The sequence below is a fragment of the Fulmarus glacialis genome, unplaced genomic scaffold (genome assembly GCF_000690835.1).
Source record: "Fulmarus glacialis isolate BGI_N327 unplaced genomic scaffold, ASM69083v1 scaffold34571, whole genome shotgun sequence".
NCBI classification, from domain to species: domain Eukaryota; kingdom Metazoa; phylum Chordata; class Aves; order Procellariiformes; family Procellariidae; genus Fulmarus; species Fulmarus glacialis.
This window is the reverse complement of record NW_009192749.1, coordinates 1-18269: the sequence shown is the minus strand read 5'-3', so window position 1 is coordinate 18269 and position 18269 is coordinate 1. Positions and strand designations below refer to the sequence as shown.

The following is an 18269-nucleotide window of genomic DNA, read 5'->3' as shown; positions in this document are numbered from 1 at the left end:
AAAAGACACGTGCTTTCTTCTCCTTTAAGCCAACTCTTGTGTCCTCCTTTGCCCTCAATAACGTGGAGATGGTGCAGTGAGTCTCAGACTCGAGCTGGGTGCTGCATGGTGGTAGCATGGCATCCCTAGCTCTCCTGAAGATATTCCTCAGTACATTAGTCAGAGGATGTGCTAAGTCTCCCAGGTGCCTCTGCACAAACATCCCAGGTACAGCTAAGAAACATCACACAAGTCCAGGCTGTAGAGATGGAGATGCTCGCAGTAGTGTTCAAGTTCTCCTTTTCCTTGATTTCTTCATGTTTCCCAAGGAGAATCACCATTACTCATACAGTGATGGTTCCCTGGGTACACAAGGCAGCCTTGTGTTTGTCCTGTCTTTATATGGGTTTTTTTATCTACTGCACCCAAACAACCAGTTTCTCAGCTCCGTAGCTTGGGGCATCACTCAGAGGTTCGGGTGTTCCTGCTGGGGTTGCCAAACGACAATCACATTTTGCTAGTTTCAGCTGTGGGAATCCAGTACAAAGGTGTTCCAGGAAGCGTTCGGCCAAGTCGGCAGGGTGGGTCTGTCTGTCTGTCTGTCTAGCTTTGCCTTGCGCTCCCGTTCATACCTGCCATCTCCTACCACTCCCTTTTTCGCAGGAGAGGAGCTCGATCTCCTGAGGCCACCTCCACATGGGAAATCTGCTTAAACTTTGGCCTGAACACTTCACCTCTGACTAATGTCGCACTAATTTCTACCAGAGCTTCCTCATTTGGGAAATGCTCCCCAAATATTTGGTCTCAGTAAAGGCAAATATCTTTTTGCTCCAACGGGGTTGCCGCAGGCCATTTTTCAAGTACCCAAGCAGTTAACACTGCTCTAATCGAAAGGGTCATTTCAGCTCACTTTTATTCTTCGTGTGTTTTGCTCACTCCTTCAAATGTTGTTATCTTTAAGGAAGTGCAGGTTTTAAATACCTTGACCTATTTGCAAGCCTTTATCTGGCCTTGTAACAGTCATGAGTCAGTTCCAGGATGCCCACAGTGCTTCCACAGGAAAAAGCAAAAAGAAAGACTGGGCTTTTCAGAAGCAACAGATAAGTTTGGAAATCTCAGGTTTCGTGTGTCCAGCTTTGAAACCTTGTTAGAAAAAAAAAAGAAAAAAACCCAAACCCTTCACTGGTGCTGAAGCTTTGCTCTGTGATGATTAGGCTGCTTCAAAATATCTCGGATTAAATGCCAGAAAATGGGGGGCTGGTACTGTCCATTTTAATTTTTCATGTTTGACATTGAAAGAAGTGAGCTAAATTGCAGTGATTAGGAAGTAGCCTGGCAGCATCACCACTGTCCCTATTGTGAGTACACATTGTTGCCATAGTATTTGCCTTTTTTTTCAAACTAGATTCCACTGTTTGTTAGATTATGTAAGCCGTGGTGCAGTGGGATGCTGCGACCTTTGATTTTAAAACCATGTGGCATTGACAGGTGGCAGCTCGCACAGGGGAGTCTGGAGTGAGGAGAAGGACGCAGGCCATGTCCAGATCTGCCAGTAAACGGAGAAGCAGGTTTTCTTCTCTTTGGGGGCTGGATACTACCTCGAAGAAAAAGCAAGGGAGGCCAAGCATTAATCAGGTAAGTGTGTGGAAGTTTGTGATACTGTTATTTTCAAGGCTTATTTGTTAGTGTGCAGAATGCAGCTCATGCAAAGAGTCACTTGCATCAAGCACTTAAATGTCCAACCTTAACCTTGCCTGTTTAATCTTTCATGGCGTATAGTCATCTCATTCCACATTCTCTTCAAAAATCAGTGACTGTAATTACAGATAAGTGTACAGCAGCTCCAAACAAAGTTTGGAGTTCGCACTTTCTCTGGCTGAATTGGTTGCATTTCTACTGTTGCATTTCTGCTGCTTCTGCTTTTGCTGGAGGTACTTTCGCTAAACTCAGGAGTAACAAAGCAGCAGTGTAAAACAGATACAACTTTGGAAGAAAAAAAAAGTGCAGACTTGTTTGTTTCTTTAAATTAAAAGTATGAGTTTGTAGAATACTTTAAATGTAGCTGAGTTTGGGGAAAACTTCCTAAAGTAACAAAAACCTTTGCATTTAGTAGGGACAGTCCCTGTTTTGCTTCAGATTTTTAAAAAACCAAAAGCTGAAATTTTTCCACCCAGTCACTGCCCAGATCTTTCTCTAGAAAACGTGTTTCATTATGGTAGGAAGGTGCTTCCCTGTTATTCTTTCCAAACATCCCTAATTATAGCTTTCAATTTTTAAGAGCCATACCTCATCTAATTGCAGGAAATGTAAGCTTTGCTTTTCTTTCTGTTCTTTCACTTTTTGAGGGGAGAAAGGCTTGGGACACATGTTGTTCTGTGCCCTGTGATTTCTTCTTCCTTCTGTTAAAGCAGCAGTGGGTGTTTGTTTTGTTTCGCAGAGGATGAATGCTGCAAAATTGTTTAGCTTGTTTTTAGTGAGACATTAAAAGTTCACCTAATATTTAGTGGCTGAGCAAAAGCTCAGGGTTTTGCTGGGAAGCAGCAGATGCCTCCGTGAGCTCATTCCCAATTCTTTGCGCTGGTGCTGCGGCATCCCTGTTGCTTTGTACTTATTTTCCCCAAATTAAGCGCAGTCCCTTGTCCTGAGCTAGGATCCTGCCCATGCTGTGTCTTTAGACCTGGTTTTTTTCTTGAACTCACCCTTTTTTTTTCTTGCAGTGGGGATAAATGCATTCTTCACGCTTCCTCCCCCCGCCCCCACCCTTACCCCCCTCACTCCTCAATAAGCATAGGTGTGAAAAGGGATTTTGTTCCAGATTAAAGAAAAGTCATACTGGAGAGAGTCAAAGAAAAAGTAAAGTTTTGAGAAAGTAGCAGAATGTCTAAATGTAGTGCCTGAACACATTTTCCCTGCTCGTGTATAGTAGCATGCAAAGTATTGCCAAGTTGAAGCAGTAAACTGTAAATCCCTAAAGGGCAGTGGCCTTCTTCCATCCTGCATGGTCCCAGCTTCATTTTAGGTACAGAATAGTTAACAGCCAAACCCAGCAACTTAATCATAAAGCTGTGCTGATGTGGAGCTATAAAACTTAACTTTTCAGTTTTAATTATAAGCTTCTGCTGCAGTAACAACCCTCTTTGCCGGCCTGATGCAGTCCTGTACTGATTCGGGGTGGATCCTGTAAATACTCCCATTCTGTCATTCCTTCTGCACGGAGTCCTGTTGATTTTGGCTCCCTGGCTCGTGCTGGGTTACCAGCTCTTATTTCATTAGAGAAGGGTTACACTGATTTGCGGTACTTGAATGTTTGCTAAGTACTTTTTGGAAGCTGGTTTATTACAAAAACAGAGCGAGAAGTGGAGTCCTTCTTCTGATTTCTCAGCTTTAGCAGAGGTGGAAAAGCGTTCATTTCCCCCACTTTACAGGTGGGGAATCTGAGCACAAAAGGAGGTGAAATTTGTCCAGCTCCACCAAGTAAGTCAGTGACAGACCACTAAGCAGAACTGACCTCTAATCTTTCAGCATGGTGCCCCATCACCAGCTTGTCCTTCACCCCCCCTTCCCTCTTAACAAGCTGATATTTTCCTCTTCTGTGTTTTGAGATGAATGTTTTTATTTTTCAGTTTGATTTCCATGCTAGATGTTAGATACACTGTTCTCCCCTTAGCGTGTGCTGCAGCCAGTGCGGAGGCGCGTTCATGTTTTAAAGCAGAGTCGCTCTTTTGTTCCTCAGGTGTTTGGTGAAGGAGTTGATTCAGTAAAGAAATCTCTTGAAGGAATCTTTGACGATACGGTCCCGGATGGCAAGGTAAAACACCAGCTCTCCAGCTGCCTCCTTCCCCCGCATTTGCAGCCGGCCTAAATGCAGCATTGACTCTGGGACGCGAGAGGGGATGCAGAGCCCCTGGGAGAGGAGAGGACCCTCTGCGTGCTGTAGGGCTTGTAGCAGCTCTGGGAGGGTTTGAGCTTGTTGCCCACGGTCAAAAGGGCTCGCTGTGTGTGGCATCCAAAGCACAGCTGGAGGTGCCGGACCCAGAGGGGTGTTAGCACTCTATGCCAGGGAAATGCCTGCCCACAGGAGGACCTGGACACTGCTGGTTCTGGAAAATGGCTCCTTGTGGCGGCCATATGGGGTTTTCATAATTTAGGGCTGACACAACTATGAAGTGCAGGGCTTTCTCTGTTTTGTTCTCATGCGCTTCTGTGAGCTTCTGCGTTTGCAGCCACAGTTACAACTGCTTTCTCTTTCCCCAGAGAAAGTCAGCTATAAAACAGCATTAAGACAGTGCTAAGAGGCACATTCTTCATGTAGTGAATATGGGTTTAGCTGCGTGAGCCCACTTGCAGCAAATAGGGACTCTGCAGCTCCATCACTTCCTGGGAATTTATAGCTTGGAGTGCAACTCGCATGTATAAAAGACAGTAAATTCAACATAAATGCTAAGATTTGCAATTTTGCCATTTCTAGGTATAGGAACTGTAGCATCTACAACAGTTTTTTTGGCCTTGGATTGGTTTACCCAGAAACACAGTGCATTTAAGTTCTAATTTTAAATCTCTCTTTATCACTATTATTTTTTGTTGCATTCCTGGCATTCCCAGTAGCCATAGGGTGAAATCCCAGGAAAAGCGCATTGCAGCAGTGTAGCTGTGTGGGTGGCATGGGAAGGCACACTTTATACTGCTCAGGGAAAACTGCTAAGTTTCCTGTCCAGACAAGCCTTCAATCGGGGCTTATGAATAAAATGTCTTCTCTATAAGAGGGCTTTTTGATACAGTATATAATGTTCCTTACACTTGTTATTGATGAAGAGGGAGATCGTATTTGGCTAGTAGAGTCATAATGGATTTTGTCTATTTAGAGGGAAAAAGAAGTGGCACTGAGCAGTGTCCATCAGCACAATCCCGACTGTGATATTTGGGTTCATGAGTATTTTACGCCGTCTTGGTTCTGCCTGCCGAACAACCAGCCTGCTCTGACAGTCATCCGACCTGGGGACACCACACGAGATGTGCTGGAAATGATTTGCAAGGTAAAGGCTGTGAACGTGCCCTGGAGCGGGGTGAAGTGTCTACAACCCTGAGCCCTTTCAGTTGAACCTCATAGTGACTTTCTCATATGCCAGTGCTCAGACTGCACTATGTTGGGGGGTCAGTTGTATGTTAGATGAAAACCATGATTTATACTGAAATTTTCATGCTAGCACCACACAAGAAAAATCCCTACAGCTGGAGCTAAACTTGGCATGGGTGTAGGGAGAGGAAGGCAGACTGGTTTTTGCCTTTTCCACTCTGGCTGCTGTGCATGAGCCTCTGAAGTGCCTTCACACGCTGACTCTGCCTCTGCTGCCACCTCTCACGTACCCACCCACCCACTCCCCCTCCACTGGAGACCAAGCTGTGTGCAGGACCCTTCTCCTCTCCTCATCTGCCCCAAAACATCCTGGCCCCCAGCCCGCTTCCTTTCACTGGACGCCCCATAGCATGGCAGTGCAGTCGCCCTGTCCTCGTCTGACCACCCTGGTTCCCCCACCTCTGCCAAGCCCTCCCATGGCCCGTCCCCTCCTCCGCCAGGCAAGCGGGGTGATCTCACCCTTTCCCAGGTGCCAGGTCGTCCTGTTTCCAGGTGCCGTTCCTTCTTCCTTCCCTCTGCTGCTTCCTCCCCTCCGGCTGGCGTGGGGGAGGAAGGCACGGAGAAAATAGCAGCACCAGGAGTAGGAGAAGTTGCCTGTGTTTGCTGTCTGCATTGCGGAGTCAGACTCGTCTCGTGTAGGTGGCAGGAGGGAAGAGAGAGGAAAGCTTTTATCTGCATTTGGGGGGTGTGGAAGAAAAACCACCTGGATTTCTTTGCAAGATGAAGTATCAGAGACATTTGGCCATTAAAAAGAGTTATATCTCAGCAGAGAAGTTGAAAGCTTTGACAAATTAAATACAAGCTTTCAGTTCTGGCAGCTACATAATGTATGTTTTCTGCTAACCGGCTGACTGCAAGCTAGACCCAACTTGTGTCACGTGCTGTTCTGAAAAGTGAGTCCTCTTTTGTACAACAACAACAGCAAAAGAGAAGAAAACATTTATTACTATTAAGAACTTAACTTTGGGGACTTTTAGAACATGTTGCATATGCTTCCGAAGAGAGGGAAGGTGAGAGAAAGGCATTTGTTTGCAATAATTATACAGTGTTCTCGTCTCTCTGCCAGGTGCACTATTAAAGAGTGCTGCAGCTTGTGAAAGCTCTTCATTGTATTCAGGAAAAGATGACATTTTTGGAGAGAGACATAATAGGGAAGCTGGATGACACATTATTAGTAATGATTTATTTTTAGGATTTATATTTTCCTTTGGGTAAGAGTGATTAACTCAGTGGGCCAAATCCTTAGCTGGAGTAAACTGGTGTAGCTCCACAGGTTTCAGTAGATGCTTGCTGAGAATCTGGTCTCTCACTGTGTGTTTGATTGTTGTGGGTAGTGGTGTATAAGCAGAAGGGGAGGTGGGTGAGCATTTGTTTTTTGAAGAGCTATTATCTGTTTCTTCCCTTTCTGTAAGAGTTTTCAGTCTGGAAAACACTGATGGATGCCTTCTTTTCTGTAGCATTTAATAATCAATCTCTTTCTTCTGTCTCTTGCATTCAGCTCATTTTTTTCCCTTTAATATCTGATCCACATCATTTCACATCAGTTTGCCATCTGCCATCTGAGAACCAGTCAAGTTCTGGTATAGTAAACATTTCAAGATCTACATTTCATATAAACCTCTTCATGTTTGTAGATGTGGTTAAATCTATCTGTGCTATTAAACTGAGCTTGATTATTCTGTTGGAGAACATTAAGTGCACTCAAGTCATTGTAGAAAATGTGTTCTTATTGCTGCTTGTTATTATACAGCGAGTTAGGTTTCGGAGGCTGCTTTGTGACACTTTTATGATTCAAGATTGGTGGGAGGATGGTTTAAAGCGTATTTTAAAGTGGTTTGTCGAAGATTTCTCCTAAGATTTAACTAATAACGTCACTTGGAAGGCAGGAAAAGTCAGTGTATGTGCATTAAATTGTTTGCTATGGATAATACTCATGAGTGTGAATGTGTGTATACGTGTGACTAATATTGCATAATGGTATGTCTTAAAATTGAGTAGAAACACACATACTGTATATGGATTTAGGCAGAGCCAGTATGGAGAGAATAACACCAAAAATTAAGAACAGAAGGCTACATGGCATTTAGTCTTTTGACTGAACTGGATAAAAAGTGAGAAGTGAAAAAGGTTCTGTTTTCTCATGATTTGCGTTTTTCAAATAGACCTGCGTGAGGGGCAAGAAGCAGATTTCCCCTGGGTCTCTGGGTCTCTGAGAAGTTACTTAAGCCTGATGCTCTGTGGGCTTACTTTGATTTTGAGCTGGTGTTTTCCTACTGAAAAAACTTGGGCCACACAAGTGTGAAGCCGGAGTAATACGGTGGGATGGCTAGCGTTTTTCCGTGATGCTGTCATTTCAGCGCTAATGATGGTCTCTCCCACCAAGCTGAAAGAATATGCCTGTCCGTCACTTCAACTAGAAGGGAGCCGAAACGGATGAATAGTTCGGGTTGTGTGCCGACCCGCGATACCACGCGGAGCCTGTTGAATCGGCTCACACCCCAGGCTGTAAATTCTTCTTCAAGAGCACGTTGGTTAAGCTGTCGGGTTGTGCTTTAAATTGGGTTAGCTGCTTAATTTAGTCCAGACATAGCCAGAGTTATTACGAGAGAAATAAATAAACCAAGGAGCTTATTTGGACTGCTAAAAGGTATTTTGGGTGGTCTCGAAAGGATATTAATATCATTAAAGCTGCCCTGTTTCTGCTCCCACCTTCCCACATATGGATGCAGCTAGACCAGCAACAAAAAAAGTGGGTTAATGGTATGGCTTTTAGAGCAGACTAGCTATGTCCACTTTAAGAGGACCTTTTCCTTTCACTTCAGTAGAAAATCATGCCCCTATTTGAAGCAGTTTAACTAATGTAAAATTTCGAGGTAGACAAAGCCTTGCTGCAGCTATGCAAATGTTAATTAACTAAATGGTGTGGCTAATGTGCTGCACCATCACAGCTTTAATGGTGATGACTCTCATTGCCTGACTTGGATGGGATTGCAATGTAGTGGATGAATGGCATCCACCCTGGCTGATAGTGTTTCTTGGAAGAAATGAGTGGCTCAGAATATATGTGAGTTTTATCCAGTGACCTCTTTAGATGATGCTGTGCTCTGGCATAGTTCAGGGCTTCAGTGCAGCATTGGTCATCTTGCGTTTGGCTCCCTCCTGCACTCTAAAATGGCCAGCACACACGATTTTCTCGTAAGCAAATCTCCCTGCAAAGACAGGTGTGAAAACGGAGGCATCGGTGGTCACCTCCACACCTGATGCAGTGCCCATATCAAAGCTGGCAGAAGCCCTGTCATTGACTGCCCTGATGGTAGATCAAGCCACTGCCTGCGGGGAAGGTTGCTCTTTTAAGATGCTATCAGGGCGCAGGCTGCAGAGCGGGTTGCAGGAGGCGTGAGCACACCCTGCCCCTGCCCCAGGGCGGGCGGTGGCTCTGAACTGGCGGTGGTGGGGTGCCCCCGGCCCCGCGGCGAGCCCGAGGTGGCTGGGCATGGGATCCCTGCCCTGCCAGTGCAGCTAAGGCAGCTCTTGGCCTGCACCCAGCGGCTGGAGGCCCCAGACTGGATAAATTCATGTTCCTCTACAACAGGTTGTGATTTCTGCTGGCCTGGGGCAGGCTGGAAAGCGCCCCTTTGGGTCTCCTCTGCAAGTGTAGGATGTTCGGGGTCGCTTTTGGAAGCGACGTGAATACCCAGCTGCGGACGGGGCCTCTCTCCCAACTCTGGGCTTTAGTCCATGACATGTAGCTTGTCAGCATAGGTCTGGCTGATTGGCGTGGCCTGACGCTGCATGAAATGCAGCACGTGCACGAGGGCTTTGGCAGCGGAGACCTCGGGAAGATACACTGTGGTGGCAGGAGGAGGCTGCCAGGTTGCCTGGCTCCTTTTTCTGCTAATACGGTTTTTCCACATAGAATTTTTTCCCCAATGGCTTTGCTGTAAATGGCTCAAGGGTTTCATGGACTTTCAGGGAGACTTATTACAGACTTCTCCCTCCGGATGTGGGGTGTGCAATCTGTGGGTTTCTGTCTCCTCTATATGTTTTTGTTTAATTGGTGTGCAAGGCACTCTTCAGTTTGTGTCTAGGGATAGTAAACTAATCTGACCAGAAACTAACTCTGTATCGTTTCTGAACCATTAAAGCCAATTCTGCTTCCCTTTAATTTCTGGGGTGTTTGTACATGTGCGCGTGAAAGAGAGAAAACTGGTGAAAATGGCCAGTAAACAATGAGCAAAGCGTGCAAAATGCTTATCGAAAAAGAAAAAAAGGGGAGAGGGCAAGGATCTCCTACATTCAGCTCTTTTTATTTTGGTCCTTGATAGATTTCAAATTCTTTATTTAATTAACTAGGTATTTGTCTGGATTATGGAGGTTATTCCATTTCAGATACTCTATTTCATATAAGGATTATTTGAATTGGACAGCTTTGAACGTAGCGATATGTAAAGTGCAGCAATAGATCTGTCCTTTTTTTTTTTCTTATTATTGGTAGCTCTTTTTTATTCATGGGCTTATCTATACTTTCAAAAACGTTCACTGTTCTCTGAGTATTTGCTGAAGGGTTTGCTAGGTCAGTGTGTGATCTTTTCCACAGGTCACTTGGTGTACATTATTCATCATCTGTGCTGTGTGATCAGTCAGCTGAGTCCCGCTGTATCATCGTCTTGGCTTGAAATGGATAAACGAGGCTTTAAAAATAAAGAGGCGATAATGACGTTCTTGCATGAATTTTCAGATGAGCCATTGTTTCTAGTACAACCTAGGAAACTTTGGTAATTTGCTCGTATAAAATGAAAAGGCCAATGTATAAAAGCATATAATAATGGGATTTCAGAAGTGACAGTGAGGAGAATTTCCCTCCTGTATTTGTGAATCACTTTGGGATTTTTCATTAGCTTTAGTCAACAGTTTACGAACTTTGAAAGGAACTTCTGAATGACATCCTTTGTGTTTATCATAATTCTAATGTGTTTTGATTACACACTGCATTAACCTCTGCTTAAATCAAGCTTATTAATCGTGCTGGGGAAAGGTCGTTAACATTTCCCAGACCAAATGCCGTATCGTCAGCTAATTATAACTAATTCATTAAAATGGTGTGACCTGTTTCCACTGGGGTGTAATCTAGTATGCAACTCTTGGCTTCTTTTAGCCTTATAAAGCCAGTGTATTCTGAGCTGGTTTGAATTTAGAGGACATACAGATTTTTTTTTAGATTAACCTTGCTTGAAATTTACCACATCGTATTTACTCACTAAATTGTGAAGATGCTAAAAAACCTGAAATAAACAGAAAAAACTTTCCTGTTACATTTTTCTCTGTTAGCAGAACATTTGTTTTCCTCCTTGCAATTTTGAATGCCCTTTGTATACCAAGGTATTCTCTGAGTCTTCTGCTGCAATAGTGTTTGCTTATTTCTGCAATAGCAATAGGGAGGGAGCAGAACTGCCAGATAAGCAGAACCAAAGAGGCTGCTTAGAGTACTAGCACTGCCCTTGACATCCTGGTCAGTGGTTAAATGAATGCTTATTCCTGGGGAAGAGGAGGAGGTTCAGGTTCTTGTTCAGGTTGGGAGATGATGGGCCTCTTGTGAAAGATGGTGCTGGGGCATTTTCTTCCTACAAGTGTCGTTCTCTAAGTATGGATGATGTGAGCCATTGCTTTTCTCTTCTAAAGCCTCTTCTCCGTTTCTTGCAGACACACCAGCTGGATCACTCTGCTCACTACCTGCGTCTTAAATTCCTGATTGAAAACCAGATCCAATTTTATGTACCAAAGCCAGAAGAGGATATCTATGAACTGGTAATGCTACCTACTGAGCAAAATTAAATGACACTTGGTAGGACACTATTAATTAGTGTTTATCTGACATTTGTAATATGCAGAGTTATGCTTTTTAACTTGCAATTATAGTGCTTTGCAGACCGTAGCAAATTGGCCTACAGTAAAGTAATCTCTCCAAACATTTCATCTTGAGGAGAGAGTTGGTTTTTAGCTTATGTTTGTGCATGCCTGTGTCTGTGTGGAAGAGAGAGAGGAGGGACAGCCACAGGTAATGTGTGAAAGTCACTGTAACATACATTTAAGCTTAACTTCTCTCAAGGCTGCCTTCTCCTGTTGTTCATATTGTCCTTGGTGGTTTTAAAGACATAGTGTTGAGGCCTGAGTATTTCTTGTTCGGATCACTTTGCCTGATTCTTAAAGAGGGGGGAAATGCGCAAGTAGTTGGTTTTTTGGTTTGTTGTTTGTTTGTTTGGGTTTTTTTTTTCCTAAATGGGAAAGTAAATGTTGAAGTTAAAAAGCTCTGGAGTTATGTGTGAGAATATACTTTCCTAATTGCTTCAGTTGGATGTTTTCATATCATTCATCTCAAAAGCAGACTTCAAAGGAATTTTGAAATGAGAGATTAAAAAAAAGACCCAACAGATTTAGTGTCATGCTTTAACTCTATGATTTTACACATGCACGCTGTAAAGCTTTTTAAAGTCCTTTTCATTGGTGACTGTTTTATTTATAAAAAGTAAAACTTCGCCAGTTATGGATGCTTTTGTTCATTTAGTAAAGAAGTTCTGGGATTTGCCGTTAACACTGTCAACAAAAAAAAAAAGAGTGAGAAAGTGCTAGTGGAATACTAAGACTGGGAAGTGAAATACAGTTGGGAAAGATTAAAACTCAGAGGAGATAGATTTTAGCTTTCACTGCCTGAAAGGACTTTGGTGACATGTCTTATGTTGAGAGGATGTAGAATTGATATAATTATCAGTTACTGTTTATTCTGAAAAAATGAAATTAAACCAGAACTCTACAGTCAGTGGGACTATGTACATGCTGAAAGATTATAATATAGATAGGTGCTGCAGGGTTATATCTAATGTTGTAACATTAAAACAACACACATTTGTATGTTTGCTTGTGTGTGTGTGCTTGTTTCATGAGAAAATTTGAGTTAGTTTATTTAAGTGTTTAATTAAATGATTCTGGTGCAGTATGATAAAACTAATGCCTCTATTTTTGTAGTCTCCTGAACAGCTCTTTATAATATTGTCTAATATTGATGTCACCTTGCTAGAGCTATCTTCCATCTACTAAAATGCTTTTACAGACACGCATTACTTAGGACGATACTCTTTTTTCTTGCAGAATGTATCAGGTATATTTAAATAAAAAATTGAGATTTTAAATAAGAAATGGATCCATATCCTGTTCCTCTCCAAAACATTAATGGTTACACTTTGGGTACTGACACAGTCTTTCAAAAATTCACAAGCTCGGTTTATTATGTGTTAAAAATGTTACTAAGGGCTCAGGGTAGAGTATTTAACATTAGGTGCTATACCAGGCAGTTATACTTTTAAGCACCTTTTATTGTAAACTAAGTGTTGGAGTGTTTTGGCTGAAGCTTGACGTGCCAGACTTTTTACTTTGGGTGGGATGGCACTTTTAGATGGAAGCAGGAGACCAGAGGCCTCCCCGAAAATCTTGCAGGTAGGATGAGGCTGGGGTGAAGGAATTGGGGCTGCTGGAAAAGGTAGCGCTTGGAAAGGGTGCTGGGACCAAAGTGGTAGAGGAAAAAAAGGGAAGGAAGGGGAAACTTGAGGTGGGGGGGAATAATAATAATATCCCAAAATAATAATAATATCCCAAAACTGCTATGAGAAACACTATGAGGGATTGGAGCAGCTCAAAGGGGCAATGCTGCTGCTGTCAGTAAGAAATCCTGTCCCCGGGCACTCCCCAGTGCCTAGCAACCCCCCTGAGATGCTCCCGCTATTGCTATCACACCTCTCCGTGCAGAGCCCTGGGCCCCACGCTGGGCCTAGAGGGGGTTTCCCCTACAAGGCCGGCACCTTCATGGTGTGAGCCACCATAGCCCAAATATGCTGCCTGCCTTTGGTGTCGGGACGGCGGGTCCACGGGGCGCAGAAATGCAGGCAGCACCTCAGGGCTGCTGTCGGACTGGCTCTCTGGTTTGGGCAGCTCAGCTGCAGTCTGAGCATCCCAGTTATCTGCCTCCCGTTCAATAGAGGTTCTTGCTTGAGAACAGCGCTTTGGGATGCAGGCAGCAAGTGGCTCCCGTATCGCTGTGAGAGCTTGTCAGCCGTCCTCCTTGGTTCTGGTCCTGCACGCTCAATTTAGATGACTGCAGGGATTAGACACAAATTTTGATACTGCTATTTTTGCTGCTATTTTTCTTTCTTCTCTTTTTAAAACCCTTGCTGAAATCTAGCTGAGGTTTTTGTAAATGTGATTCAACACTTTTTCAGGTTCTGAACAATACATTCCTATATTTGAAAACTGCATTTTAAAAATATTGCTAGCGTGGCATCCTCATTTAATTTTACATTTTATTTTACTATACACAACCATTTAAATGGGTATATAGCTGTTCTGTCATACCTAATATTTGCGGTTAAGCAGATCTGTAAATCCTGATGTAAGCAGGAGATAAAATTATATTTTTATTAAGGAAACCCTTTAGTAATGAGTTACTCTTTTTTAAAGAAATGGTTTAAATATTTTAGTCCAAACACTGATGTCACTTAGTTTCAAAATGTTAATTATTGTGAATTGCTTTTTTATACACTCATACAGTATGTAAACAAAATTAATATTTACCTGTGGGCTCTCATTCACCTATGGGTATGAGTTTTTCCAAAGACGAAAGGATGGTTTGTTACTTAAGTGCTAGTCTGTGCTATGGACAAACCAGCTTCAAACCTTGCTGAGCCAGAGGTTTCCAGTATGTCAAGGCTGTCTTACAAGGAATAAGTCAGGGCTGACTCCCAAAGATGTCAGCTCCGACTCTCTAAATATCTGACTTTGTGTGGAAAAGCAGGATTTCCCTGCCTCAGGTGGGGTGGCAGGCCCCAATACCAGCTCCTTTGTTTGGAGCTCGGGGCAGGACCTGGGTACAATAGCAAACCAGGCAAGACAGAAGAATGTAAAAGTGATTTAAAAGCACAAAATGTGTGAGCAGTGGTGGAGGGGTGTAGCCCTGCTGAGGGGTTGCTTGGCTTCTGAAAGGCAGAGTGAATTGCACCTGTGTGCGTAGGCTGCTGGGTTATTACCTAGGTGTGAATTTGTGCTGGTCTCCCAGGAAGGATGTTAACGACCATTTCAAAGACTTGGGGGCTTTTCTCGGTACAAATAAACATAAAAGTGTTAAAGATGAAATTTCGTGCTAAGAAATCTGATAGTCTTCTAACAATTAAGAAATGTATTTAAGAAACAAAATCCTCCTTGTGATTTTAATACTATCGAATAATTGAATTCCTGCAATGTCTTAATCAAAATAATATAAAAATGTTAAATGATGACTACCCATAAAATACAAAAACAGGAATAAAAGCTCTGTTTCTTGTGCACTCAAAATGGTATTGACCGAGTGAAATAGATGTATCCTTGCTTTTATGATGGTCGTAGTAAAACATTGCTGCTTCCTCTTTAACTGTGTTCCTAACAGTAAAGCTTAGCGACGCTGCGAATACATCTCACACATGTGGAGAAAAATTGCTTGATAAATGATGACCACAATCCACTTCTTCTGCCTGTAATTAAAAAAAAAAAAAAATCATCTGTTCAGAATGGTTACAATTGATGTGTCCTCCCACAATAACATATTTTTGTGGTTTTTTTTTCTATTCAGCTGTACAAAGAAATAGAAATCTGTCAGAAAATTACACAGCACATTCAAATAGAGAAATCTGATGCATCCTCTGATATTTATGGTGAGTTTCTCCTTGATTTGTTTTCACTTTTCTACCAAGTCAATTCTAGTGTGTGCAGGTTCTTGCTTGCTATTCATTGATATACCTGACAGGCCTGTTGAACACAGTAAGAAAAGCACGTCTGATTCCTGTGCCATCCACAGAAAGCTCGCTCCCCTGCCCTGAAGCAGGATGGTTTTATTTGTAGTGCACTGAACGCCATGTTTCCTGGTGCTCAAGCTGTAGGATGTGCAGCTCTTTGATGAGAACTATGGTGGCAGAAAAGACAAATGTTTTCTTGTTCTTTTAGTTTCTGAAAACACCACCTACGGAGGTTGTGCAACTGAGCGCCGGCGGAAAACAACATCCTTTGCCAGTTGTCATATCTTACATGAATGCCTGCATCGTGGCGTTCACGGGGGCCCTGCAGCGGGGCTTGGGAGAGGGCTGCCGCCATGGCTTGCCGCTGCTAGCAGGCTAGCAGGCTCTCCCCCTCCTCACCCCTTCCACCAAGCGCAATGGCAGCGATGCTGCCAGGCGCATTGCTGTGGGTATACGAGGCATCTCAAGGCCTGTGGCCAGGCAGCTGTCCCAGGAGAGGCTGCTTGCCCTCTTTCCCCGCCTGCCGTGGGCACGCAAGGGGGGTCCCTGTCTCGCACCGCTGTTCCCGAGGCTGGGGGAGCCTGGTCCCAGTGCACGCCTCGCCCTCTGGACTCCTGGAGCCAGAATCTGACACGTAAAATATAAAACAGAGGAAGTCTTTCCTGTGTAATCTCAGCAAAATCCCCAATCTTTACATGGGGATGATCGTATTTCTTAGCTTTCAGGTATTTCAAGTTACAGACCTCCAGCCTGGCGAGTTTGCCCTTTGGTCTGGCAGTTACAGTTCTGTAGTGTATTTTAAAGTTATTTGTGCAACCTACCCTGTGGGAAGCCAATCTGCATCTTTTTACTGTTTATCTAAATATTCTGTTTTAATGACTAGAATAATTCTGAATCCCCAAACTGCTTACTATACAGCTGCAGGCCATTTGAATATTGAGCTCTGCTACAAAGCAGTGGTACTGACTGCGATTTGAATATTGAAGGCCTAAGAGACTAATATTAACCAGCACAGCAATGGCCCTGGGTTCAATAATTATGCTGTGCCTGAAAGCACTGCAAGAGTTAGGGGTATCATGGCATTTCCTGTTTATTTTTCTTCTCTTTTTTTAAGTGATAGATGGGAAAGACCGTGAAATGCACTGTCATGTCCTGTGAAATGAGATCAGCTGTGCAAGACATGGGATGTATCTGTTCAGTGGCTCTGACCCTGCAGGGAGTGAATGCTAAATGCACCCCAAAAAAGCTGACTTTGCTCTCATTGAAAGAAAATGGCAACACTTACTTTGAATAGCAGAATTTCTGTAGTCTGTATGAGTCTCATAGAAACAGTACTATGTGCTCATACAGTGACAAGTGTGTGCTGAAATACATGTGTGTGGGGGAGCAGAGGTGAAGTGTTGATCCTGTCTTGGTGCTGGGGAAGGCTAGGATTCCTCCTGAGATCCTTTCCCATCCTTTATGTTCGGTACAATTAAGTTTTTAGTTCTTTTAGTCTCTTTACAGAATTAGCATTGCCAATACATGCTTTTACAATCCAGAGAGAAGGCTACAGCATGTTCACAAGCTATGGCAACACAAAGATCAAAGCTTTAAAATTTTGGCATAGAATCTTTTTAACAGGGTTGCTTAAGGGTTCTTGCTACTGGTTTTGTTTCGAAAAAAACCTAAATCAGTAACGTGACCGCACGGTCTCCAAGCATCTGAGCACCTGCATAAGTCTTTGTGTGAGTGTCTTTGAGTTTGGTTCTCAGTCATTTGGGCAGCGCTGGAGGCTCAGCCCCTCATAGGCACTTCAACAAGTGCTGGGAACAGGGTCAGGAGCCAGGACCAAAACTGAGTGTCTAGAGCACTAAGGGACTTTTTATTCTGATGATTACTTGTTTTTTCTTTGCAGCTTTGTTCAAGCCTCATACTTCTTGCCCATTTTAAAACGTATGTCCAAATTCCCTGTGCCTTCATTCCTCCAGAAGAACTGGAAAAGTCTTCATTTTGAAAATGGATGAGATAATGAAAATCATTAGTGACATTACCTGTTGCTGTTGCTAGTCTTCCAGCTATAGCAATAATAATACTTGTAAATCACCTTGAATTTTCAAGATACTTCACAAGCAGCTATTCACTAATCCCTACAATGTAGACTTAGTGCTGTTATCTCCATTTAACAGACATGGTATCAAAGATAGGGAGGTGAAACGCGCTTTTACTAAGGGTGCAATTAGACAGGCCAGTTCAGCTCACTAGCCTGGCAGAAAAGTAAGATAAGAAAAGAAGTGAGTAGCTGTGTGCTGGCTTTGCAAGCTGTTTTGGGCCAGCTAAGAGATCCTGGTGCTGGGGAGGGGGCAGAGCTGCCCCTTCACACGTTAGCAGGCCTTTGGAGCAGCTTCACCGTTGTGCCTGAGCACGCTGTGAGTTCAAGTGATGTAAAGAGGACAGAGCAGAGCGTTTCAGGGAAAGCTCACGTGGTAATATTTCATAGTGTTTCTACTCCCACCAGCATGCCTGTGGTAAGAGGCACTCCTGGAGTGTCTGGCCAGTGTGTCGGACCTTGCCAGTGTTAGATCTGTCAATGTGATGCTGTTGCTGATGCCTGGGCACATAATGTTCTTGCCTCCTTCACTGGTACCAGCCTCTTTGCAAAGGTTGTGTGGGCAAAAATCAGGGCGTGCCAGCGGTAAGAACCTATTGCTTCCAGCTCCTCTATGTACCGGGAACATACTGGCATTTTTGTTAGCAACTGTCTATCTCAGGGGGCTGAGGTAATTTTCTGGAGGCGGATTTGTTCAGGTATTGTGCTGGTTCAGTGAGGCCATGTGCGCTCATAGATGCAGACTTTTGTTCTCCTGTCATCAAAACTTTGCAGTGAAGAAAAGGCTCTGTCTGGGTCACCACCCATCTCTTCACACCTGTGTTTCAGAGTCCATGCACGGTTTAATAATAATCTTTTTGGCAGTGATGCCAGCTTATGCAATCCCCGTCACTTCCACCCACTCCTGCCCTTCCTCTCATGCAGTGTTAGTACATGTGTTTGTGTGCAGCACCTGCAGAATTCAGCCAGATGGAAACTGTACATTCGTACTATACACATGTATATACAAACTACACATACATGTTTATGCATATATGCAAATATGCAAGTGTAAGTGTGCGTGTGTATATATATATGCAAGTATATGTATCCATATATCTATACACACACACGTACGCACACACTTGTGTGAGGTATTTCCCATCTGGATGAGTTCCCTGCTCTGCTTTACTGCATGGCAGTGAAAGCACTGGCACCGGCACTGCAGTGGGACAGGAATGCTGCTTCAAATTCATAGAATCATAGAATAGTTTGG

At 43.5% G+C, this 18269-nt stretch overlaps 1 protein-coding gene across 1 annotated transcript in view; it reads left to right on the top strand.

Moving 5' to 3' along the window:
* The window catches only part of LOC104083658 (T-lymphoma invasion and metastasis-inducing protein 1-like), a gene marked incomplete at its 3' end in the record, with an annotated part of 41006 nt that extends 26162 nt beyond the window's left edge, over nucleotides 1-14844 (top strand). The window contains exons 6-10 of the mRNA XM_009587205.1: nucleotides 1468-1614; nucleotides 3713-3787; nucleotides 4842-5012; nucleotides 10814-10918; nucleotides 14763-14844. Of these exons, the coding sequence (XP_009585500.1) occupies nucleotides 1468-1614; nucleotides 3713-3787; nucleotides 4842-5012; nucleotides 10814-10918; nucleotides 14763-14844 (580 nt within the window). The remainder of the gene's footprint in view (nucleotides 1-1467; nucleotides 1615-3712; nucleotides 3788-4841; nucleotides 5013-10813; nucleotides 10919-14762) is intronic.
* Between the last annotated feature and the right edge of the window lie 3425 nt (nucleotides 14845-18269).